Here is a 26,395-nt window from a genome sequence, read left to right as displayed (position 1 = left end):
TGGGAGCGAGGGATGGGCAGAAGGTGTTTTTAAAGCTTTATTTTACTTCTCACTATCCTGCTCTGATTGATAGCAATAAATTCAATTAATGTCTCTAATTTTGAACTGTTTTGCCCATGATGGCATTTGCTGAGTGATCTGTCCCAGTCCTTAACCCATGAAGACTTCATTCTATTTTCTCTCTCCTCTTCATCTCTGGAGGGGAATGAGAGCAGCTTTGGTGGGTGCCTGACATCTATCTCTGCTCCTTGTGATGTCACAGGCCCTATGAGTGTCCCGAGTGTGGGAAGAGCTTCTGCCAGAGCTCAGCCTTGACCCAACACCAATGGAGGCACCACTAAGGGAAGCCCTATAAGTGCCCTGAGTGCAGGAAGAGCTCCGTGCACTGCTCCAGCTCCATCCCCCATGGGACAGTCCACACTGGATGATCCCCAGTGAGCCCCGGTGGGCAGAGCCCCGGTGATCCTTGGTGCTGGTGATCCATTTTGGGAAAACACCTGCCTGGGGGCTCCAATTCTTCTTGGCTTCCTGTACCCTTGATTTTCTTTTAATTTCTCTTTGTCCTTTCAAAAAACCAAAAAACTGGGTAAAAATAAAGATGTTGACCTAACGCAAGGATGGGGACATGGGGGAATCTTGCAGGGGATGTGGGGGACGCTGGGCTCGAGGGAGCTGAGGGTTCCTGGGAGGGACTTGGGGGTTACTCAGGCCCTTGGGCACCCCAAGCCGAGCAGCTCTGGCTGCACTGGGAGACCCTGGTGGAGGTTCTGGGGAAGCTGATCAAGGAGCCCCTGGCCCAGGACTGTCCCCATGTCCCCCTGTCTCAGTTCCTGGTGTCCTCTGTGCAGGATCCCTCTCTCCCTGTTTTCACCCCCCTCTCACCCACCCGTTCCCATGTCACCCTGCTCTGGGACACGTGCTCCCATCCCAGCATGAATCCCATTCCCGGTCTCATTTCCTGTTTCTGTCCCATATTCCCTGTCCTGTTCCTATTCTTGGTCCCAATGCTCCTCTGAGATTTCCATTCCTGTATTCCCTGTCCTGTTCCCATATTCCCATTCCTGGTCCCATTACAGGTCCCTCTCCCATATTCCTGGTCCTAGTCCTGGTCCCTGTTCCCATTCATGTCCTTGTCCCCAGTCCCGTATTTCCTGTCCCTGTATCCATTCCCGATCCCAGTATTGGTCCCAGTCCCGTACTCCCAGTGCCATTGCTGAGGGCCGCCTCTCGCGTGGGGCCCTGAGGGCTGCACAGCTCGGGCTGGCTGTGCCACACGAACCGTTCAGCCCTGCTGCTGTCCTTGGCCAGCTGCAGAGAGCACAAGGCTTTGGGCATTTCTCAGAGGCCCCCAGCTGGCCGGAGCAGCCCCTCCTGCCAGCAGCCGCTGTGCCTCAGAGCCCTCCCTCATGCTGGGGCCATGCAGGGGCCATGGGCCTGGAGGAGGCTCCTGTTCTTGAGCCAGGAGCGAGGCTGCAGCTCCCGCCTTTGGGCCCTGGGCCGCAGCAGCCCAGGGGAGGCCCAGCTGCAGAGCTCACAGCCCCTGCTGGGTTTCACTTGGACACTTTGGAGTACGAATCCCCAGCCCATATTCTCTCTGCAGTTGCTGTTTCTGTATTTCCCATGCTGTTCCCATATTCCCATCCCAGGTCCCATTCCCGCTCCCTCTCCTCTCTCTCCGGACGCCCCCGGCCCCCCCCCCAACCCTCACATAACCGAGCAAAGCCCGCCCTGCTCCCGCCCACCAATCCCACCGCACAATCGCTTTTGTATTTGCATAACCACACCCCTCGATTTGATCCCGCCCACCGCCGGCCGTAGCCATGTCGGGGTTTCCAGTTCCCTCCCAGTGCTCCCAGTAACAGCGGGACTGGGAGGGAACGCCGCTCCCCATTCCTTCCCGGCGCTCTCCGTGTCTCTCCCGGTGCTCTCCCTATTGTGCCCGGTGCTCCCAGTATCACTCCCAGTGCCGCGCGTGACGCGGTTGTTTCGGAACCCCCCCACGGCAGAGCGCGGCTGCTTCTGGGTGAAGGCGCTGCCCGGGTCGGGCTGGGACGGAGGAGGAGCGGGAGGAAGAGGAGGGAGACAGGAACAAGAGAAGGAAGATGAGCACACCCAACACCACGGGATTCCTCCGCCCGCACGCTCAGGCCGCCGCTCCCCCGGCTTCTGCTGCATCGCCCCCCCGGAACCCGCAGGTGAGTGAGGAAGGCGAGCTGGCCCCAAATCCATCGGCGGGGGGCGGGGGCGCTCCGGGAGGATTTTTTTGTGCGACAGGGAATGTTTGGGTCTTGCAGGACCCCAAACCTGGGCCGGAAATGACCCTGCACGGATCTTGGGGGGGGGTCCCACGTGGCGGTCGCCCGGTACCGGCGGGGAGAGGGCGGTACGGGTTGGGGGATCCCCGGGAGAGCCGGGGGGAACGCGGGAGCCCCGGAGCGGGGAGAGCGCAGAGGGGCGATCCCGGAGCCGGGGGACAAACCGGCTGCCTGGAGGGGTGGGGGAGGCTGGGGATGAGCGGGCTCCGGGCCCCCCGAGGCTGAAAGGGGCGCTGACTTCTCCAGCTGCACTTGGGCAGCGGGACCATCAAACGCAACTCAGTAAGCCTTGTTTTCCCCTTGTTATAAATGATCAACGAGAAAGCCAAATTAATAAATGAGAAAGTTTTTATTTTCGCGACCAGAAATACGGTCCTCAAAAAGCCACAGTCAAAGAGACGGCGTCGGGCCCAGGTCGGCTCTGGGTGAACCTGGATCCGACCTCTATCACATCAGATCTCCCTCTGTTCACAAATGCCGTCTCCGTCGGGGCTGTTTTTTATATTTTTTTCTGCCTGAGGCCGGGGTGCCCCAATTTCTTGTCACCCTGCATATGTATGAAGTTTCTTTTTACTGTGCAGGGCTGGACAATTGCTATTTCTTGGGCGGTGGTGGGCGCTGATCATGTCAGGAGAAGTCGTGTGTTCAAATGTATGTTTTTGAGACTTCGGTTATCTTGACTGATGATACTTATCAAGTACTGATCCTCCCTTGGTGTTCCCGGGTGGTTCCAGGGGAAGCCCATCTCCACACCAGCCACGTTCTTTTATTTGCTAACAAGGCATTCTTTTCCTGCTGCCACCAGGAGTTTCACAACTTCAGTGAGGTAATCTGTCTCTAGGTTGTCCGTGGTCAGAGGCTCATTGGATGTTTAATTTCTTTTAAAATTTTATTTTTATACATTTTCCCCCTACTCATGAATTACTTTACATTACATATTACACCTTCAAACCAGGATTTCCCATTCCAAAACCTTGGCCCAATGCAGGAGGAAGAGGAGGCTGTAAGGAAGAAGATGGCCTGGGAGCCCCAGGCAGGTGAGGAGGAAGTCAGTGCCCCTTTCCCCCTCTCTCCTGCTCCATCTCCCAGCCCAGCACGGCCCCCGGCTGCAGGACAACCCTGCTGCCAAAGCTGTCCTGCTGGGGACGCACTGGGGGGATCTCCTTGCCCTTCCCTGTGGCACGGCGGCAAATCCCACCCTCTCCTTGTCCTTCCTCCCCCAGACCAGGAGCTGAGCATGGAGACCAGGGAGGACAAATCCCCACAGCAGAACCTCATGGAAGAGGCCGTTTTGTGCGGCTCCACAGTGCAGGAATCCAATGGGGAGGAAAAACCCCAGAGATCCCTCACAAGGAGGGGCCGCAAACGCAGATCACAGGGATCTGAGGAGGAAAGACCCATCCGAGGCTGGGAAGGTGGCCAGAGTTTGGAGCTGGACATCCATGAGCAGCTTCAGGATGAGGAGAAGCGCCACAAGTGCTCAGAATGTGGGAAGAGCTTCAAGATCAGATCCGAGCTGATCCGCCATTGGAGAATCCACACAGGGGAACAAACCTACATATGTGGGGAGTGTGGGAAGAGCTTCAGGACAAACTCTGAACTGACCATCCACCAGAGAAACCACACCAGGGAATGTCTCTATGAGTGTGATAAATGCAGGAAGAGGTTTCAGATGCGTTCCTGTCTCGTCAGGCATCAGCGGAGTCACACAGATGAGAGGCCCTTCTGCTGCCCCCATTGTGCAAAGACCTTCAAGGACAAGTTTGTCCTCGTCACCCACCTGCGCATCCACAGCGGGGAGAGGCCCTATGAGTGTCCTGAGTGTGGAAAGAGCTTCACCCAGAGCTCCACCCTGACTGCCCACCTGAGGACTCACACGGGGGAACGACCCTACGAGTGTGCAGAGTGTGGGAAGAGCTTCAGGACAAGCTCTGAACTCACCATCCACCAGAGAAAACACACTGGGGAACGTCCCTATGAGTGTGAGGAGTGTGGGCAGAGCTTCCAGAAGAGCTGCCACCTGACCCGACACATGGGAATCCACATAGGACAATGGCCCTTCAAGTGTGGGCAGTGTGGGAAGAGCTTGAGGTCGAGGTCTGAACTGATTGTCCACCAGCGAAGCCACACGGGGGAACGGCCCTTCAAGTGTGGGGAGTGTGGGAAGAGCTTCATATCAAAGTCCCACCTGATTGGCCACCAGAGGATCCACACCGGGGAGAGGCCCTATGAGTGTGATAAATGCAAGAAGAGATTTCCAATCAGCTCCAGTCTCATTCTGCACCAGCAGCTCCACACAGATGAGAGGCCCTTCCGCTGCCCTGACTGCGGGAAGGGCTTCACCCGCAACTGCAATCTCGTCACCCACCGGCGCATCCACACCAGCGAGAGGCACTACGAGTGTCCTGAGTGTGGGAAGAGCTTCTCAGAGAAGTCTGCCTTGACCAGACACCAACGGAGCCACCACTAAAGGAAGCCCTTTGAGTGCCCTGAGGGCAGGAAGAGCTTCCTGCGCTGCTCCAGCTCCATCCCTCACATGAGGATCCATGTTGGATGATCCCCAGTGACCCCTGGGGATCCATGGTGCCGGTGATCCGTGTTGGGAAGACACCTGGCTGGGGGCTCCACATCCTCCTGGCTCCCCATGAGCACCTGCACACATCCACAGACCAACATCAGAAATCTGTGGAAGAATGAGTGGATGAACAGGGCCATAGATCCCTGGAAATGTTGTACAAGCAAACCCCATGTTAGCTTAGCATAAGCAGGCCACATGCCATGATAGGGAGATTGCAAAATATGCTGCATCATGCTAACAAGTACGAAAGGGCAAGGACAGTGACGAGAACGAGGAAGAAATATTGTTTTGCAGTCTAAAAATAGGGAAGTAAAAGCGATGAGAATGGGGAAGAACCCTGTGTTAGAAACCACAAAGTAGGGGGAGTATGTAAATGTAACCTTTTGCTTTAAACCAATGAACGACAAGTATGCATAATTACTGGAAACAATATAAAAGTACCGTTGTACTCGAAATAAATGAAGCTTGCTTTACCAATCATATTGATTGACTGCTTGTCTTCCCTCACTGCCTGCAGAAATCCATTGTGGAGAGCAGATTTGTCAACTTCTGACCCCAGAAAAATCTCCCTTTTTGCATCTTCTGGTGGCATCAAGCAAGATTGAATGGCCTTGGAGATATTCTCCAACATAAATCTATCATTTTAATTCTCTGTGGCCTGCAGGCATCTTCCACAGCCCAGAAGGGACGGATTGGGGCAAAAGCCCTGATTTTGGAGAGAGTTGGGTGGAAACCCCTCCAAAAAAGGTTCTTCCCACTCACCCAAGTATGTGGATGTTCTGCTAGCAGGGACACGTAAATCCTTTTTGGCCTTGAAATGTTTTGGCCTTTGAAAAGCCTGAAACTAAGGTAAAAATAAACACCTTGAACTAAGGCATAGATGGGGACATGTGAGAACATGGGAAACATGGATGGGGACATGAACTAGGACAGCATCAGTGCCACCACCTGTGCCCCCACAGTGCTACCAGAACCTTCATCTTGGCCATGGCCAAGCGCTGCCCAATGCAGTTCCTGCCACCACGTCTCCACTGTCACCACTGCAGTGTTCCAGCTGAATGTCACCCACCACCATGGCAGGATGGGAACTTGTTCAGCTGGTGACAAGTGGCCTGGAAGTGAGTGACAGACACCAGGGTGTCCCAGGGCCACTGGGCTCAGGGGATTCCAACTGCCCCTGGGGACAGGGCAAGGGTCAGTGTCTCCCACAGATGTGGATATTGACAGCCTGGTCAGAGAGAAAGTCAGATAAACTTTCCCAGGCATTGTCCTGGGGAGTTTTGAGAATGCTCAGAGAAAAAACTAAAAACAATTTCTAATCTTTGCAGCTGGTGTTGTAACTTGTAAGATGTTTACAAGAAGGGTGGTTTGTAATTAGCCAATGGTGTGAGGGGTGTTGATTAATGACCACTTAGGTCAAATTCTATCGTAACTGTCTATAAAGGGAATGCGGTTTTCTAATAAAGTTTGCATTGCCTCCTGAAGACCTAGAGTCTATGTGTGGCTTCAGTCAGCTGTCCCTAATACAACAGCAACATGTGGAGTCACGTGGCCCCACACTGGGTGTCCCCAGAAGTGTCCTGGTGGTCACCACAGGTGTGGTGACATTGCCCCCTGATGTGTGTCCTGGTGGCATTGTGTCCCATCCCCTCTGTCCCCATTCCCCACCGTGGCTCCCTGTCTGCCCTCTGTGTGTCCCTGTCACCTCTCTCAGTGTCCCTGTCCTCATCTCTCCTATGTCTTCCTGTACCCTTCTGTGTGTCCCTGTCCCCTTCCCCTGGCAGGCCCAAAGTCCCCAAGGTCCTGGGGTCCTCAAGGTGTCTTCATGTCCCTCAGGATGCTCCCATGGCTGCTCCTGCTTCTGAACATCTGCATCCACCCAGCACAGGTAGGGACATCCCACAACACCCTGTGACACCCAACAACATCTGATGACACCCTTTGTCCACTGATTTTGGGTACTCCCCCCCCCCCCCCCCCCACTTTGGGACCTTTTCCCCTCTTTTGTATCCTTTCCCCCTCTTTTGGGTTCCCTCTCCCCATTTTGTGTCATCTCCCTATTTTGGGTCCTTTCCCCATTTTGGGTCACTGCCCCCCTATTTAGGGTCTGTTCCTCCCTATTTTGGATCCTTTCCTATTGTTGTTCTATTTCTAGAGTCCCATACTGTTGTATTGTTGTTGTTCTATTTCTAGAGTCCCATACTGTTGTTATCAGATTTCTAAAGTCCCATACCTCCTCAGTGCATTCTTATGGCTGCAGATCTTCACAGCACAGACTCCTCCTTCTGCATGTTGTTCTTTCTCAGTTCAGGGCTCCATCAAGACTCTCCCTGACTGGCTAACTCGTCCCCTTTTATCCCAGTTATCTTCATTACTCACAGCTGCAGCCCAATTAAGGACATGGCAGCTGCAGCCCATCAAGGACAACCGGGACCTCCCGGGGCAAAGCCTCTATACAGATATTCAAATACAATACTTCTATTTTGCTAAGACTCAAAGGCCACCTCTACTATACTTTCCCCCTTTTTCAACCTTTCCCCCAATTTTGGGCACCCTCCCCATTAATTGGGGCAAATTTTTGGGTGCATCCCACCCTCCAACACCCTCTCCAGCCCTTAACCCCTTTTCACCCCCCACACCCAGGCATGTCCCCAGCTGTGTCCCCAACTGTCCCCCTGTCTCGGCTTGAAAAGACATGTGTCTGCTAAGGAAGGCAGGAGCCTCCCCTAAACTGGAAATTGTAAATCCCCTCCCTCTGAATTGTTATAAATTTGAAATTAAGGGGGGAGGCTCTCAGGCAAAGATATGGAAGCAGGAATAACAGTTCTTTAATAGGGAAGAAAATTTTAAAAAATAAAATAAACAATGCAGTAATACAAAACAATGCTGATAGAGTCAGAGCACAACCTGACACCCTGTTGGTCAGGGTGTTGGTAGCAATCCAATTGGAATTGTGGCTGCAGTCCTCCTGGAGTGGCAGATGTGGTTCTGTTGGAGCAGGGATCCTGTAGAAGGGTGTAGTCTTCCTCTGAAGATCCAGTGGAAAAGGCAGCTGCTCCTCTGGGAATCCAGTGGCTGTTCTGGTGTCCCAAAATCTCAGATTATATCCTGTCAGGAATGCTTGGCTCCTCCCTCTGGGCAGAGCATCTCACAATGGCATGCTGTAATTTTTATCATTCATGAAGTGATATTCAATAGCCTATTAACAGGAGATGTCTCCCTGGAGGGAGCATTGGTTTGTGAAAGGCATGTGGCTAGGTGGCTCTGGCTGTGTTGGGAGACCCTGGCAGAGGTTCTGGGGCAGATGATCAAGGACCCCCTGCCCTGGAACTATCCCCATGTCCCTCCATCCCGCTTCCTGGTGTCCCCTGTCCAGAATTCCCCTCTTGCTGCTTTTACCCCTTTCTTAGGTTGAAAATGTGTGTGTGTATTGATTGTGGACTTTCGTGGCTTGAATGAAGTGACTCCACCGCTGAGCGCTGCTGTGCCGGACATGCTGGAACTCCAGGACGAGCTGGAGTCCAAGGCAGCAGAGTGGTGTGCCACTATAGACATTGCCAATGCATTTTTCTCCATTCCTCTGGCAGCAGAATGCAGGTCTCAGTTTGCCTTCACATGGAGGGGAGTGCAGTACACCTGGAACCGACTGCCCCAGGGGTGGAAGCACAGCCCCATCATCTGCCATGGACTGATCCAGGCTGCACTGGAAAAGGGTGAGGCTCCAGAACACCTGCAGTACATCGATGGCATCATTGTGTGTGGGAACACGGCAATGGAAGTGTTTGAGAAAGGAGAGAGGATCATCCAGATTCTGCTAGAAGCCAGCTTTGCCATCAAAATGAGCACAGTCAAGGAACCTGTGAGATCCAGTTCCTGGGAGTGAAGTGGCAAGATGGACGGTGTCAGATTCCCACTGAGGTCATCAACAAGATCACAGCAATGTCTCCACCAACCAGCAAGAAGGAAACACAAGCTTTCCTAGGCACCATAGGCTTTTGGAGAATGCACATTCCTGAGTACAGTCAAATTGTGAACCCTCTTTACCTGGTCACCCACAAAAAGAATGATTTCCATTGGGGCCCTGAGCAGCAACAAGCCTTTGCCCAGATCAAGCAGGAGATCGCTCATGTGGTAGCCCTTGGCCCATTTAGGACTGGACCAGACGTGAGGAATGTTCTTTACTCTGCAGCTGGGAACCATGGTTTGTCCTTTGGCAGAAGGTGCCTGGGGAGACTCAAGGCTGACCACTGGGATTCTGGAGCTGAAGCTACAGAGGGTCCAAAGCCATCTACACTCCCACAGAGAAGGAAATCTTGGCTGCCTATGAAGGAGTCCAGGCTGCCTCAGAGGTGATTGGTACAGAAGCACAACTCCTCCTGACACCCCGACTACCAGTGCTGGGGTGGATGTTTAAAGGAAAGGTTCCCACCACGCCACTGATGCCACATGGAGCAAATGGATTGCTCTCATCACACAGCGTGCCTGTATTGGAAACCTGAATCAGCCTGGGATTTTGGAGATAATTGCAAACTGGCTGGAAGGTGAAAACTTTGGTCTCACTGATGAAGAGGAACAAGTGCAAGTGACACAGGCTGAAGAAGCTCCACCATTCAACCAACCACCAGCAGAGGAAACACGCTACGCTCTTTTCACTGATGGTTCCTGTCATATCATAGGGATGAACTGGATTTGGAAAGCAGCCATATGGAGCCCCACATGACAGGTTGCACAAGCTACCAAAGGAGAAGGTGGATCAAGTCAACTTGCTGAACTCGAGGCCATTCAACTGGCCCTAGATGTTGCTAAAAGAGAGAAGTGGCCAAAGCTCTACCTTTATACTGATTCATGGATAGTAGCCAATGCTCTGTGAGGTTGGCTGGAAAGGTGGAAAAAGGCCAACTGGCAGCGTAGAGGAAAACCAATCTGGGGGGCTGATGAATGGAAAGACATTGCCCCTTGGCTAGAGAAGCTACCTGTGAAAGTCCATCACGTAGACACCCATGTCCCCAAGAGTCAGGCTAATGAGCCTGAAACAATGAGCAGGTAGACCAGGCTGCAAAGATGGGGGTGTCCAAGATAGATCTAGATTGGGAACACAAGGGAGAGATATCCCTAGCTTGATGGGCCCATGATGCCTCAGGCCATCAGCGCAGAGACGCCACCTCTAAGAGACGAGGGGTGGATCTAACCATGGACAGTGTTTCTCAGGTTATCCATGACTGTGAGACGTGTGCTGCCATCAAGCAGGCCAAGCCAGTGAAGCCCCTAAGGTATGGCAGGCGGTGGTTCAAATATAAATGTGGGGAGGCCTGGCAGATTGACTGCATCACACTGCCCCAGACATGCCAAGGCAAGCGCTACGTGCTGACCATGGTGGAAGCCACCACTGGATGGTTGGATACCTACCCTGTGTCTCATGCTGCTGCCTGGAACACCATCCTGGGCCTGGAAAAGCAAGTCCTGTGGAAACATGGCACTCCTGAGAGAATTGAGTTGGACAATGGGACCCATTTCAAGAACAGCCTTACAAACACCCAGGCCAGAGAACATGGTATGGAATGGATAGATCATATCCCTTATCAGGCACCAGCTGCCAAGAAAGTTGAACAGTAAAATGGACTATTTTAGACTACCATGAAAAATGCGCATTTTATGACTGGCTTTTTGCAAATATTAAAATGAATATTATATGTGTTATGTTCAAAAGTTTTGCTATATTAATTTTCTTAAGTAGTGTGTTAAATATAGTTTTAGTTTATGACATAATAGAAACTATGCTGTGTAATATGTAAGTGTCTATGTAAGACACTTTTTTAAAGAGAGGAATGAGGTACTTGCACTGAGATAGCAGCCACAGGACACCTAAATCTTTCAGAGAAAAAGAATTAATTGCTCCCTTATCAGAAGAAATTAACTTCTCCCTGCCTTGCTCAGCCCTGAAGACTCTGTCAGGATCCAGAGAAAGAAGAAGTGACACTGACCAGACAGAATCCTGTGTTTGAATGGAATTTATGCATCATGTATGAGATGTATGAATATGCAACAGGCTGTTGCTTTTAAGGGTTATTCCTCTGTTAACGTGGGTCCTTTTTCAGGCTTATTTTGCCCAGAAAGATGCACCTGAAATGTCCGTAACCCTTTGTTTTTATTGTCTTGTATTATCCTAATCCAAATTGTCCAAATTTTTATTACTCTAATTATATTACTATTTTTATAACCATTTTATTACTATTAAACTTTTAAAATTTTTTTATGAGTGATTGGTGTTTTTAACAGACCTCATGGGAAGGACCCCCCACTGGACCAGGGAAGGAATTCTTGTCCCTGAGGCAGAAACAGTGGCAGGAACTGACCATGACTCCCATCCCCTCTCCCTGCCCTGCTGGGCAGCAGAGGGAGGGAGTCGGGAATAAAGTGAAGTCCATGAAGGACAAAGAGGTCGGGAGAAGGTTCTTTTTCAGGGTTTATTCCACTCCTCGTTCTGCTGTTCTGATTCACTCAGTCCCAAATCCAATTCATTTTCCCACCTTGGGGCTGTTGTGCCTGTGATGGTGATCCCTGAGTGACCTCTCTCTTCCCTTATCTGCGGGGGATGGGGGAGCAGGGGGTGCAAGGGGCTATTGGTGCAAGATGAGGGGGGTCAGGGCAGTCTTAGTGCCAGGCATGGATGTGCAGGGGGAGAGAGGGTTCAGACCTGGATATGGTGGTAAAAGAAGGTCCCAGTGCCAGGAATGGGGGATCAAGCGGTGTCTTAGGTTGGAAATGGGGGTGTGTATTCTATTCCTATCTGTTAGAGGTGGGGCAGTTATCTTCTGTTAATTGGGCAGGGTTTTGTACCTCTTCCACAACCAATGTTCCCCCTGGAAAATATCTTCTGTTAACAAGCCATTGAGCCTCAATGCCTGACCGATGAACCTACATCATCCCACTGTGAGAAGCTCCGCCCTGAGGGAGGAGCCAAGCATTCCTAACTGGATATAATCTGAGATCTGGAAGACCACAATCAGCCTTTCCCTCTGGATTCCCAGAGGAGCATCCCTTTCCTGCTGGATTCCCAGAGGAAGACCAGGCCCATCTACAGCACCACTGGATCTTCAGAGAAAGACTACGCGCTTCTACAGGATCACTGCTTCAACAGAACCACACCTGCCACTCCAGGAGGACTGCAGCCACCATTTCAATTGGGCTGCTATCAACACCCTGACCAACAGGGTGTCAGGTCGTATTCTGCCAGTGTTGTTTTGTATTACTGCGTTGTTTATTTTATTTTTAAAAATTTTCTTCCCTAATAAAGAGTTATTCCCCCTCCCATATCTTTGCTTGAGAGCCCCTTTATTTCAAAATTATAACAATTTGGAGGGAGAGGGTTTACATTTTCTATTTCAGGGAAGGCTCCTGCCTTCCTCAGCAGACACCTGTCTTTTCAAACCAAGATAAGTGGTCTCGTTGTCAGGGAACAGAGGGGACGGGGGGATCCCGGGCCTGGAAATTGAGTTCCAGGGGTGTCCTGTGGCACAGAAATAGTGAATCAGGGTTTCCTGTATGGGAAATGTGGGTTCAGGGAAATTTCCTCCCTGGAAATGGACATTCAGAGGGGTTGTAGTGCCTGCAAATGGAGGTTCAGAGAGGTGCTGATGCCCAGAAACGGGGGTTCAGGGATGTACTCGTGCCTGATAAGAAGTAACAGGGGGTCCTGGTGCTGGGAAGGGGGGTGCAGTGAGCCATAGTACCCAGGAATGGTGGTTCAGGGGGGTTTACGGTGGTCCTGGGGTCATATAAGGAACATAGGGGTCCTGGTGCTGGGGAAGGGGATTCAGGGAGGTCACAGTATGCAGGAATGGGGGTGGATGCTGTTCTAGTGCCCGGAAATGGAAGTTCAGGGGGTTCCCAGTGCCCGGAAATTGCGGTTCGGGGGATTCCGGCTGTCGAGGGTCCCCCTCACCGCTCCCCCCCAAGCTCCCCCAGGAGCGCCCCCAGCGCTGGAGCCAATCCGCTGCTCCGCTACGGCCCCGCCCCCAGAGCCGCCAGTAACGCTGCTCTTTCCTGCCCGCCAATGGTATACCGAGGATTCTGTGACGTCATCGGTCTCCGGGCAGATCGCGGCGGCGCAGAGCGGGGAACGCGGAACCGAAGGTGCCCGAGGGAGCGCAGGGGGAGGGGACGGGGGAATTCCAGAGAATTCCCCGGGATCCCCCCTGGCATCTCCCGGGACCCTCCTCGGCCGTGCTGAACTCGCTGGATCTGCGCTCAAACTCTGCCTGGAGCCCGCTGGCGGAGCAGGACTGGGCGCTGGGACCCCGATCCCTGATCCACAGTCTCCTTCTCTCTCTCCTCTGTTCTCTCCCTTTCCTCCAGGTGATCATAAACCCCAGAGCAGCTGCAGAGCCCCGTGCCCAGGCCGGGTTTCCCAGCAAAGGGAGGCCTGGGGCTGAGGTGCCCCGGGCTGGCCGGGAATGGGGCTCCGGGAGTCCCCGGGCTCACGGAAACGGGAGATCCAGGGGCTGCCAGAGGAGGAGAGCTGGGAAAAGGGGTGCAGGGGGTGTCGGTGCAGGATAAGGGGGTGCAGGGGATCCCGCAGCTGGGCAGGGAGATGTGGGGGCGTCCCAGTGCCCAGGAATGGGGATTCAAGGAGGTCCCAGGGGGGCTCCCCAAAGCCCCCCCCAGGGGGGAGCAGGAGCTGGGTCAGGACTCTGGCGAGAGCAAAGGGGGTGTCCCCAGCATGGGGGCACATGGGGGAGTCACAAGCACTCCCAGGGGGACAGGACCCCCAGGAGACCCCCCCTCACCTTCTCCCGTAGTGGAGGCCGAGCCCCAGCCAAGGCAGACAAAGCCCAACACGAAGCCCCCGAGCCCCGGCAGCACCTTGGGTGTGGGTGTGACAGGCTGGTCAGAGAGCCAGAAAACCAGGTAAGTTTTCTCACAGCTGACTTGTGAGACTTTTAGGGAGTTGTAGAGACACGATGATAGCTTGTTATTATAAACAGCCTGCAGGTGGTGTTTTCCTACTCTCTGTTTTCCTGTTTTTCTCAAGGATTGTTTCTAAGAAAGGTGTTTTTGTTAATTAGCCAGTCAGGTGAAATGTATTGATTGATTGACCAATCTGGTCTGAATGTATGGGCACAGTCTATCAAAAGAGAGAATTTTCATATTAAAACTACTGCTGTGCAAAGCAGCCTTCTTGTGAGTCTGTGCCGCTTCCTTACTCAGCAGCGACACTTGGGGGGCGTCCAGCGGCAGCTCCGGGGCCGGGAGGGGCAGGATCCGGGAAACGGCGGTGGCTGCTGGGAAGGGACTGGCATGGACTGGGACAGGCTGGGATACACTGGGGTACACCGGGATACACTGGGATACACTGGGATACAACGGGATACTTCGGGATACACTGCGCTACACCGGGATACACTGGGATACATCAGGATACACCAGGACTGGGACCCACTGGGAGCAGGATCAGGGCACACTGGGAACCAGCAGGACCAGAGCTTGGGCAACAGGGATCATAGTGGGACCAACTGGCATTGACTGGTACTTACTGGGATCATACTGGTGGAAACTGGAACCTTACTGGGACATGTGGCTGTGACTATGAGTATGCTGAGGGCAACTGGGATATACTGGGAGTGTCTGTAACCAGACTTAGGGTGACTGGGAACGCACTGAGAGCGACTGGCAGTGACCGGATCTACACTGGGAGCAACTGGGATTGACTGGGACCATGCTCAGGGAGATTGGGATCCCACTGGGATCATCCTTGGAATGACTGGGTCTATGCTAGGGGCAAATGAGGTCATACTGGGGCTGAGGGCAACTGGGACCATATTGGGGCAACTGGGACATACAGGGAGTGACAGGAATCATGCTGGAGGTGACTGGGGTGACTGTGAGCAACTGGAAATATGCTGGAAGCTACTGGGAGTGAGTGGAGACACACTGGGGGAACTGGGATATACTGGGAGTGATGGGGAGTGACAGGGATCACAGAGGAACCATAAAGGAAGTTACTGGAGTAATACTGTGAGTATCTGGGAGTGACTGGGACCATGCTGGGAGTGGCTGGAACTATACCAGGGGTGAATGGAAAGCCCTGGGACCATGCTGGGATCATACTGGGGTGACTGAGAGTGACCTGGGGACAACTGGCCCAGCTGGGGCTCAGGATTTTCTCCCAAGGGTTGCCCCAGGTCCTACAGAGCTGAGGGACAGGGGACAGCCAGGGAACACGGCCTGGCCGAGGGACACTGAGCTCCAGCACTTTAGGCTGTTGCCCTTGGGCTCCCAGCACAGGCCAAGGGGCAGAATCCCCTCCAGGAACTGTTGTTTGCTTTAAGCCTTGCTCTGAAAAATTCCCCAGGAGCCCCTGCAGTGGCTGCAGCCCAGCCAGGTGCCCAGGGCCACCAAAGCCACTCCAGCCATGCCCTCCTGCCCCAGGCAGGGCACAGAACAGCCAAGGAAAGGCTCGTGCTGGGCTCAGGGCAGGGACAGGGCACTCCCCTGGTGCTGCCACGGGCACAGCAGAGCTGGCCTGGGCAAAGGATTGGGATTGATGTCCCATGGAATCCCAGCAGGGATTAGGTCTCATTTCACTGCTCTCATTGGATTGGTCATCAATTCAAATCATTTCCCCATGGAATTCTCCACAGAGTGGCACTGAGTTAGGAGGGATCCATCCATGCAATTCTCACCTGAGTGGGAGGAGAGTGAGATTCGGCCATGGAAATTCCATGGGAATTCCTGCATTCCAAGTCTCCCATTCCTGAATCCCACACTCCCTTAGGAATTCCCCTCCCACACCCACCTTTGTGCTCCAGAGCCTCCAACCACAGAGCTCCATTTGGGAGCTCTTCCCCACAGGTGTATCCCAGGTAATGCTTCATTCACTGCACCATGATCCCTTTGGATTCCCAGCACCTCTGGGTGATGCAGGTGGCACTGTCAGACATTGCAAAGCTCCCAGGTCCCAGCTGGAAGGAGATGAAATCCCAGCCCTTATGGCCATACCAGTGGGATCCATGGATGCTCCATTGGAGAGGAGGTCACAGCTGGAAACCACCTGCACTGTGTGGAGACCTGGGAACGAGGAGAGAACGGACCCATGGAGTTGTCTCCCAGCCCCACAGAGCCCCTTGGAGCTCCCTGGATTACCATACCAGTCCCACAGGTCCCATCCCATTCCCAGAGATTCCCCCAGCCCCACAGATCCCAGCCCAGCCCCCGGCTCCCCCAACTCCTCCTGTTCTGGTTGTACCGGCCCCGTCTCCAGGGCACTGTTGGCCACGTGCTGGTTCCTGTCCTTGAGACAGCTCTGGCTATCCCAATATCCCAGCTCTGGATATTCCAATATCCCAGCTCTGGCTATCCCAATATCCCAGCCCTGGATATTCCAATATCCCAGCTCTGGCTATCCCAATATCCCAGCTCTGGATATTCCAATATCCCAGCTCTGGCTATCCCAGTGTCCCAGCCCTGGCCATCCCAGTATCCCAGCCCTGGCTATCCCAATATCCCAGCCCTGGCTATCCCAATATCCTGGCTCTGCCTATCCAAATATCCCAGGTGTGGCTATCCCAGTGTCCCAGCTCTGGCTATCCCAGTGTCCCAGCTCTGGCTATCCCAATATCCCAGCCCAGGCTATCCCACTGTCCCGGCTCTGGCTATCCCAATATCCCAGCTCAGCTCTTGCCCCCATCCCCGCTCTCTGCGGCTCCATCCAGCCCCGCTCGCTGCCCCAGCGCTCCCAGGGGGTCCCGTCCACGTCCCCCACAATCAAGGACTGGGGGACCCCCGGGCCAGGCTCCGACAGCGCCACTTCCAGGCACTGCAGGGAGGGCAGAACTGGGGGGACACGGAGATTTGGGGGAGCTGGGGTGGGTGAGAGATTTGGGATGCAGGGAACTCAACTGGTCAAGGAAAGGTGGGAGAGCTGGGAAGGAGGTTCAGGGGCTCAGAGTCAAGGAAAGGTGGGGCAAGGATTGGGAGAGGTGGGATGGGCTGTCCTGTGCCCAGGAAAGGGGGTGCCAGGGCTCCTCTGTGTGAGGAAAGGAGGGGCTGGGGCTGGGAAAGGCAGGAATGGCAGCCGAGAGGTCCCAGGGCCAGGGAAAGGGTGGGGCTGGGGGCTGAAGAGGCGGGGGGGCAGGAAAAGGTTGTGTTGGTGCTGGATAAGGGGGTGCAGGGGGGATCTCAGTGCCGGGCAAAGGAGTAAAAGGGTGACTCCATTCTCAGGAATGGGGGGGCAGAGGGGTCTCAGGGTCAAGGAAATGGGAGGGCAGGGACATGGAGAGATAGAAAGGAGTTCCAGGGGGTCCTTGAGCCCTGGAAAAGGGAGTCCAGGCTTTCCCAGAAAAGGGGGGTAACGGGGTGGGGACACCCGGGATGTTTGTGAATGGGGAGTTCAGGGGGCCTCTGGTTTTGCAGAAAGTTGGGGCTGGGGGCTGAGAAAGGCAGGAATGGGGGTCCAAGGTATTCCAGAGTGTCCCAGGGAAGTCTGGAGTCTGGGAGCCATGGGATGGTTGGGAAAAGGTAACCGGGGAGTCCTGATGTCCATAAATGGGGGATCCAGGGGGGTCCCTGTGCAGGAAAAGGGGAGCAGAGGGGTCCCTGTGCCGGGAATGGCGGTTCAGGGTCCCGGTGCTGGGGTCCCACTCCCCCCTGACCCCCAGGAGCGCCCCCAGCCCCAGCCCTGGAGCCATCGAGCTGCTCCGGGCAGATCCCAGCGGCGCAGGGTGGGAGATGGGACAGTGCCCGAGGGAGGGCTGGGGGGAACGGGGGGATCACTTCCAGTTGTCCCCAGTGGAGGCTCTGCAAATCCCAGTGAATCCCAGTCTCCCCCAGTGTGTTCCCAGTCACCCCAGTATGCCTACAGACACTCCCAGCATATCCCAGTTGCCATGAACTCGTAGTCATTCCCAGGCACTCCCAGTTACCTCAGCGTGGCTCAGTTGACCCCAGTCACTCCCAGTATATCCCAGCTGTCACCAGCATGCATCCTATCATTCCCACTTCCTCCCAGTGTGTGCACAGCTGGCTCCCAGCCTATGCTGGTAGCTCCCAGTAACCCCCAGTCAGGGTCCATTGACACCCACTATAGTCCCAGTATGGTTGTAGCCACTCCCAGTAGGATCCCAGTCACTTGCAGTCTAATCCCAGTCACTCCCATTATGATGCCAGTGGCCCCCAGTGTGATCCCAGGTGCTCCCTGTCAATGCCAGCTGACCCCAGTAGCCTCCAGTACGATCCCCTGTCTCTCCCAGTAGATCCCAGTCACCCCCAGCATGCTCCCAGTCACTCCCACTTCCTTCCAGTTGCTTTCAGCATGATTCCACTTGCTCCCAGCCACTCCCAGTCAATCCCAGTAGGATTCCAGTCACCCTCAGTGGGATCCCAGTCTCACCCAGCATGGGCCCAGCTGTGCCCAATGTGCTTCCAGTCACCCCAGTATGCTTACAGACACTCCCAGTATATGCCAGTTGCCCTCAGCATAGCCATAGTCATTCCCAAACACTCCCAGTGGCCCCAGGAAGCTGTTAGCTATCCCAGTATGATCCCAGTCATGCCCACAACATCCCAGTTACCTCCAGCATGCATCCAGTCCTTTCCAGTTACTCCAATTTGCTTGCAGCATGATCCCAGTTTCTCTCTGTTGCTCCCAAGAGCCCAAAGTGTGATCTCAGTCACTCCATTTCAACCCCAATATGATCCCAGTAAGCTCCAGTATGATCCTCGTCATGCACCAGCACTCCCAGTGTGGTCCCAGAATAATCCCAGTTGCTTCCAATCTCTCCCACTATGGTCCCATCTGCCCCCAGCTAGGGTAACCCAGTCAGTCCCAGTATAATGCCATCTGCTCCCAGGGTGCTCCCAGTCACCCCCAGTATGGGGGATGATGTGCATGGTGTATTCCCAGTCACTCTCAGGTACTCCCAGTATTAGTCCAGTCACTCCCAGTATGATCCAAGTATGACCCCAGTGTTCTCCCAGTCACTGCCAGTAGGAACCAGTTGGGCCCCACATGGTTCCAGTTGCTCTGTTTCACCCTCACTTTCATTCCAGTCACTCCCAGTCTCTCTCAGTGTACCCCAGTTCCTTCCAGCCTATTCCCAGTCACTCCCAGTTCCTTCCAGTATGATCCCATTTCCTCCCAACCTCTCCCAATCAGCCTCAGTGTAGTCACACTCACTGCCAGTATGATCCCCGTCACCTCCAGTATGATGTCAGTTAATCCCAGTATAAGCCCAGTTGCTTCCAATCACCCCCAGCATGCAGCCAGTCACTCCCAGTTGCTCCCAGTTTCTCCCAGTATGATCCCAGTTGCTCACAGCTGCTCCCAGTCATTCTCAGAATCATCCCAGTCATTCCCAGTATATCCCATTTGCCCCCAACACGTCCTCAATTGCCTCTGAAGCCTCCTACTCCCTCCCAGTATGATCCCAGTACAGCCCAGTCCATCCCAGAGATGCCACTCCGGGCATCCCCCAGCCCTCTCTGTGTTCCCCCCTCCCGGATCACCTGATAGGAGCCCCAGGGGCTGGCAGCCCCCAGCCAGGGTCCCCAGCAAGCCCCAGAGTGGATCTGCAGCCCACAGTTTTCCCAGTTTGCCTCTCCTTCTCCCTGGGCCGGGTTTCCCCCGGCCCCAGTGGGTGGGAGCAGCCGAGAGCCCCGCGCTGCCCATCCCGACCTGTCCCGGCTCCATCCCCGCTCCTGCCGCGGGCTGCGAGGGCTGCGGGACCGGGGCAGGAGGAATGGGATGGTGGAGCGGGGAGGGAGAAGCAGCGGGACAAGGGCTGGAGGGAACAGGAGAAGGAGGATGAGGAGGAGGCGTGGAGGAGGAGTGGGAGGAAGAGCTGGGAGAGAGGAGGAGGAGCGGGAAGTGGCACTGGAGGGACCACACGCTCCTGCCCTCGCTGTGTCCGCAGCCCTCCCGACCCCTGGGGCATTTCCCCCCCCCATATCTCAGGTGACTGCAGAGGGGGAGCTCACCCAAATATCCTGGGCACTCCATGGGAGGGTATTTTTTGGGGAGGGGGGGATTTTTGGAGCTCAAAGGACTCCAAAGTGAAGCCGCAAATGGGTTTTAGGGAGATTTTGGGGGTGTCCCGGGAGGTTGTTTTTTCACGGGGGAGGGCAGGAGAGGGGAGAACACTGGGACACCGAAGTGTGCAGCCCAGAGAGAGGAGACCGCCAGGATTCAGCCCAGAGAGGGGAACACCCTGGGAGGGGGAAGCCCTGGAGCTCCCCACAGCCTGGAGCAGAGTCAGGGGAAACGGGAGCGCTGGGACCCCAAGAGCCCCGGAATTGCTAAGGGGGAGCCCAGAGAGGGGGAGCCGGGGAATCCCCGGGGGCTGCGGGGAACCCCCAGCAGCACAGAGAAGGGGTAGTCCCAGAGGCCCAAGGTCAGAAGAGCAGAGAGGGGGGACCCTGGGGATTCCTGTGACAGCCTGGAGAGCGTGGGGACTCTGGAGAGGAGAACCCTCAATACAGGCAGAATCCCCAGAAGTCCAAAGTGGAGAGACCCGAGAGGGGCAATTCATGCGGAGCTCTTTTTTGAAATAATCATGAGACATTCAAGTCTTGGAAGGCTTAGTGATGGCATTTCTGAGGGGTTTCGCAATTAAATTTTTGTGGTCTGGAGGTTTTTTTGGGCAGAATCTTGGTGGTCTGGAGATTTTTATGGACACAAAATGTCTGGTGACTTCTAGAGATGGGTTAGGGCAGGAGGAATGCCCAACAAAATGCTCTCATACCTTCTTTTTCTCTTGGAAATAGGATTTCTCATTTCCAAACCTCAGCGCAGTCTGTGGACCCTGTCTCTGGGAACACCCACTGGTGTCACCTCGATACGGTGTCCCTGCTGCCTGTTGTCACCCTCTGGTCCATGTCCCCAGTGTCCCTGTGTCACCCCTGTCCTGGTGTCCACCGTGCCTGGCATCAACCCCTGGTCCATGTCCATCTTGTCTTATGTTGCAATGCAAGATGTAACCAGCAGTATGTATTTTATCACCATCTGTTGAAACCAGGTGGAGCAGTGTTCTTTATCGCTTCCATGACCCATCCTTCCTAACTCCAGGGCAGATATTCTCTATTAATGGGCAAACTGTTAAAACCAGGTGGGGCGAGATTTTTATCTCTTCCACAACCCATCATCCCTCCAGGGAGATATTTTCTGTTAATGAGGCATTGAGCCCCTTTGACAATCCTCCCTTTCAGGGAGATATCTTCTGTTAATGGGCCATTGAGCCTCACTGCATGACTGATAAAATTACATTATCCCATTGTGAGATGCCCCACCCAGGGGGAGGAGCCAAGCATCCCTACCTGCATATAATCAGAGATTTGGAACACCACAGTCAGGCTTTTCCCACTGGATTCCCAGAGGAGCAGCTTTTCTTCTCCACTGGATTCCCAGAGGAGCAGCTTTTCTTCTCCACTAGATTTGCGAGAAAGACCAGACCTATCTACACCACCACTGGACCTTTGGAGGAAAACTACACCGTTCTGCAGGATCACTGCTTCAACAGAACCACCTCTGTCACACCAGGAGGACGGCAGCCACCATTTAATTGGAGTGCAACAAACACCCTGACTAACAGGGTGTCAGGTTGGATTCTGACTCTGTCAGTGGTTTTTTTTTTTTGTACTACTGCATTTTTATTTTATTTTTTCTTGCAAAGATCTGTTATTCCTATTTCCATATCTTTCCCTGAGAGCCCCTTAATTTCAAAATTATAGTAATTTGGAGGGAGGGGGTTACATTTTCAATTTTAAGGGAGGCTCTGCCTTCCTTAGCAGACACCTGTCTTTTCAAGCCAAGAGAGGCAGCGGGACCATCAAACCCAACACGCTCAGCCCTTGTTTTCCCCCAAACCAGGATTTCCCATTCCCAAACCTTGGCCCGATGCAGGAGGAGGAGGCTATAAGGAAGAGGAAGATGGCCCGGGAGCCCCAGGCAGGTGAGGAGGAAGTCACTGCCCCTTTCCCCCTCTCTCCTCCTCCATCTCCCAGCCCAGCACAGCCCCCGGCTGCAGGACAACCCTGCTGCCAAAGCTGTCCTGCTGGGGACGCACTGGGGGGATCTCCTTGCCCTTCCCTGTGGCACGGAGGCAAATCCCATCCTCTCCTTGTCCTTCCTCCCCCAGACCAGGAGCTGAGGATGGAGAGCAGGGAGGCTGAGTCACCACAGCAGAACCTTGGGTATGAGGCTGTTTTGAGCGGCTCCACAGTGCAGGAATCCAACAGGGAGGAAAAGCCCCGGAGATCCCGCACGAGGAGGGGCTGCAAACGTAGCCCAGGGAGGTCAGAGGAGGAAAGACCTACCCTGGGACAGGATGGCGGCCAGAGCTCAGAGTTGGGGGTCCCCGAGCAGCTTTGTGATGGGGAGAAGCTCTACAGGTGTGGGGAATGTGGGAAGTGCTTCAGCCGAAGATCAGCCCTGATCCGCCACCAAAAGATCCACACTGGAGAAAGGCCCTATGAGTGTGGGGAGTGTGGGAAGAGCTGCAGAGACAACTTTGACCTGATCAACCACCAGAGGAGCCACACGGGGGAACAGCCGTATGAGTGTGGGGAATGTGGGAAGAGCTTTCAGAGAAGCTCCACTCTTCTGAAGCATCAGCGCACACACACAAATGAGAGGCCCTATGAGTGTCCCAAATGTGGGAAGAGGTTTCAGACAAGCTCCCATCTCCTCACACACGAGCGGGTTCACACAGATGAGAGGCCCTTCCGCTGCCCCGACTGCATGAAGGGCTTCAAATATAACCCGGACCTCGTCAAGCACCGGCGCATCCACACCGGGGAGAGGCCCTACGAGTGTCCCGAGTGTGGGAAGAGATTCACCCAGAAGTCGAACCTGATTGTCCACAAGAGGACCCACACCGGCGAGAGGCCCTATGAGTGTGGGCAGTGTGGGAAGAGATTCAGCCAGAGCTCTGAACTGATGCTTCACCAGAGGATCCACACTGGGGAACGGCCTTACGAGTGTCCCGACTGTGGCAAGACCTACAGCCGGAGCGATCACCTGATGATCCACCAGAGGAGCCACACCGGGGAGCGGCCCTATGAGTGTGGGGAGTGTGGGAAGAGGTTTCAAAGCAGCTCAGATGTCCTCGTACATCAGCGGATTCACACGGATGAGAGGCCTTTCCGCTGCCCTGACTGCGGGAAGGGCTTCAAGCACAACTCCACCTTGGTCACCCACCAGCGCATCCACACGGGGGAGAGGCCCTACAAATGTCCCCAGTGTGGGAAGACCTTCAGCCAGAGGTCAGCCTTGACCCAACACGAACGGAGGCACCACTATGAAAGCCCTGTGAGTGCCCCAAGTGTGCCCCAAGTGTGCACGGCTACAGTTCCCCAAGTCTGCACTGCTACAGTTCCATACTCCATGGCAGTATTTGTGCTGCATGCTGCCCAGTGGGCAGAGCCCCAGTGATCTGTGGTGCTGGTAATCTGTGTTGGCAAGACACCTGGCTGGGGGCTCCACCTCTTAATGGCTCCATGTGGCCTTGGTTATCTTTTCATTTCTCTCTGTCTTTTCAAAATACCACAAACCAGGATAAAAATAAAAACATTGAACTAAGACAAGGATGGGGACATGTGGAGATCTTCCAGGGGATGTGGGGGCTGCTACGTTCCAGGGAGTTGAGGGTTCCTGGGTGGGACTTGGGCTTTGGGCACCCAAGGCTGAGTGACTTTGGCCGCACTGGGAAACGATGGCAGAGTTTCTGGGGCAGCTGATCAAGGCTCCCCTGCCCTGGAACTGTTCCCATGACTCCCTGTCCTGGCTCCCTACGTCCCCTGTCCACAGTCCCCCTCTCCCTGCTGTCACTCCCCTTGCTCCCCACCCGTTCCCATGTCACTGCACTCCTTGTCCCGTCCTGCTCCCATCCCAGTCTGGATCCCATTCCCAGTCTCATTCACGGTCCCGGTCCAGTATTTGTCTGGTTGCCGTTCCCATATTCCCAGGCCCATACTCCCTGTCCTGTTCCGTTCTCATATTCCCGGTCCCACTGCTGGTTGCACTTCCGTTCCCCTATTTCCATTTCTATGTTCCCAGTCCCATTCCTGTATTTCTGTTTGTGATCCTGGTCTCATCTTCCTAATCTCCATCTCATATTCTCTCTCCAGTTGGGGTTTCCATATTCCCTGTCCTGGTCCCATATTCCCATTCCCGCTTCCAGTCCCCATTCCCGCTCCCTGTCCCCTCTCTCCGGATGCCGCTGCCATCATTCCGGCCCTTCCGGCCTCCACATGACCAGGGAAACACCGCCCTGCTCCCGCCAACCAATCCCAGTGCGCAATCGCTCCTGTATTTGCATAACCACGCCCTTCAGTTTGGCCGCACCCAGCACTGGCTACAGCTGCCTCTGGGCGCTGTTTGCTCCCAGTTCCATCCCAGTGCTCCCAGTAAGAGCGGGACTGGCAGGGAAAGCACTCCCGATTCCTTCCCGCTGCTCTCAGGATCGCTCCCAGTGTTCCCAGTATCGCTCCCAGTGCCCCGTGGGCTGGGGCCGCTTTGGGAACCCCCCTAGGGCAGAGCGCGGCTGCATTTGGGTGTCGGCACTGCCCGGGCTGGGCTGGGAGCGGAGGAGTGGGATGAAGAGGGAGAGAGGAGGAGGAGGAAGAGCAGGAACGGGAGGAATACGAGCAGCAGCAGCACCAAGTGGTTCCCCTGCCCGCCCGTGCAGGCTGCAGCTCCCCCGGCTCCATCAGCATGACCCCCTCTGGAACCCACAGGTGAGCGGGATGGGGGAGCTCGCCCCAAATCCATCGGGGGGTCTCTGGGAGGGTTTTTTTGTGGGGCAGGAGATGTTTGGATCTTCCAGGACCCCAAAGCAGAGCCACAAATGCCCCTGGAGGGATCTTGAGGGTCCCACTTGGCAATTGCCTGGTACTGGTGGGTGCAGGCGCGATCTTGGGTTTGGGGATCCTGGGAGAGCCAAGGGGGAACTCAGAAGCTCCGAAGCAGAGAGAGCACAAAGGGGCAATCCTGGAGCTGGTGGACCTCTGGCAGCCTGGAGGGGTGGGGGAGGCTGTGCATGAGTGGATTCCGGGTCCTCTGAGGCTGAAAGTGGCGCTGACTTCTCCAGCTGCACTTGGGCAGCGGGACCATCAAACCCAACGTGCTCAGCCCTTGTTTTCCCCCAAACCAGGATTTCCCATTCCAAAACCTTGGCCTGATGCAGGAGGAGGAGGCTGTGAGGAAGACGAAGATGGCCCAGGAGCCCCAGGCAGGTGAGGAGGAAATCAGTGCCCCTTTCCCCCTCTCTCCTCCTCCATCTCCCAGCCCAGCACAGCCCCCGGCTGCAGGACAACCCTGCTGCCAAAGCTGTCCTGCTAGGGACGCACTGGGGGCATCTCCTTGCCCTTCCCTGTGGCACGGAGGCAAATCCCATCCTCTCCTTGTCTTTCCTCCCCCAGACCAGGTGCTGAGGATGGAGAGCAGGGAGGACAAATCCCCACAGCAGAACCTCGTGGATGAGGCTGTTTTGAGCAGCTCCACAGTGCAGGAATCGAATGGGGAGGAAAAGTCCCAGAGAAGCCGCACGAGGAGGGGCTGCAAACGCAGATCACAGGGATCTGAGGAGCAAAGACCCACCATGGGCTGGGGAGGTGGCCGGAGCTCGGAGCTGGGGGTCGATGAGCAGCTTCAGGATGGGGAGAAGCCCCACAAGGTCTCAGAACATGGAAAGAGCTTCTCCCTGAGATCCTCCCTGATCCGCCACATGAGAATCCACACTGGGGAACGGCCCTACGAGTGTGGGGAGTGTGGGAAGAGCTTCTTCGAGCACTCCGTGCTGATTGTCCACCAGAGAATCCACACAGGGGAGAGGCCCTATGAGGCCCTGTGATAAATGCAGGAAGAGATTTCAGATCAGCTCCACTCTCGTCAGGCATCAGCGGATTCACACAGATGAGAGGCCCTTTCTCTGCCCTGAACGCGGAAAGGGATTCAACTGTAATTGCACCCTCATCAAACACCGGCACATCCACACCAGGGAGAGGCCCTACGAGTGTCCTGAGTGTGGGAAGAGCTTCTCACAGAGCTCTACCTTGACCCAACACCAATGGAGCCAGCACTAAGGGCAGCCCTGCAAGTGCCCCGAGGGCAAGAATAGCTTCCTGTGCTGCTCCAGCTCCATCCCTCACATGAGGATCCAGGATCCACCCTGGATGATCCCCAGTGAGCACTGGTGGGCAGAGCCCTGGTGATCCATGGTGCCGGTGATCCATGTTGGGAAGACACCTGGCTGGGGGGCTCTGCATCCTCCTGGCTCCCCATGGGCACCTGCACACATCCACAGACCAACATCAGAAATCCATTATGGAGAGCAGATTTGTTGACCTCTGACCTCAGATAAATCTCACCTTTCTCATCATCCAGTGGCATTGAGCAATACTGGATAGCCTTGCAGTTCTTCTCCAACATAAATCCATTGTTTTATTTCTCCATGGCCCACAACTGTCTTTCACAGCCAAATGAGGACAGACTGGGGAAAAACCCCTGATT

At 54.8% G+C, this 26,395-nt stretch overlaps 2 protein-coding genes across 2 annotated transcripts in view; one reads left to right on the top strand and one right to left on the bottom strand.

The window, feature by feature from the left end:
* Positions 1–26,395, bottom strand: part of LOC129133504 (uncharacterized) — a 148,063-nt gene that overhangs the window by 104,803 nt on the left and 16,865 nt on the right. The window lies entirely within an intron of this gene.
* On the top strand, positions 1,788–26,198 carry LOC129133514 (uncharacterized). The gene is made up of 5 exons (XM_077192284.1): positions 1,788–2,195; positions 3,271–3,352; positions 3,539–4,778; positions 22,255–23,148; positions 25,508–26,198. Exons 1-5 carry the CDS (start codon positions 2,103–2,105, stop codon positions 25,734–25,736), a joined length of 2,538 nt encoding a protein of 845 aa, XP_077048399.1. The 5' UTR covers positions 1,788–2,102; the 3' UTR covers positions 25,737–26,198.

This window comes from Agelaius phoeniceus, chromosome 32 (assembly GCF_051311805.1).
Source record: "Agelaius phoeniceus isolate bAgePho1 chromosome 32, bAgePho1.hap1, whole genome shotgun sequence".
Taxonomy (NCBI): domain Eukaryota; kingdom Metazoa; phylum Chordata; class Aves; order Passeriformes; family Icteridae; genus Agelaius; species Agelaius phoeniceus.
This window is presented reverse-complemented; position numbering and strand designations above follow the sequence as displayed.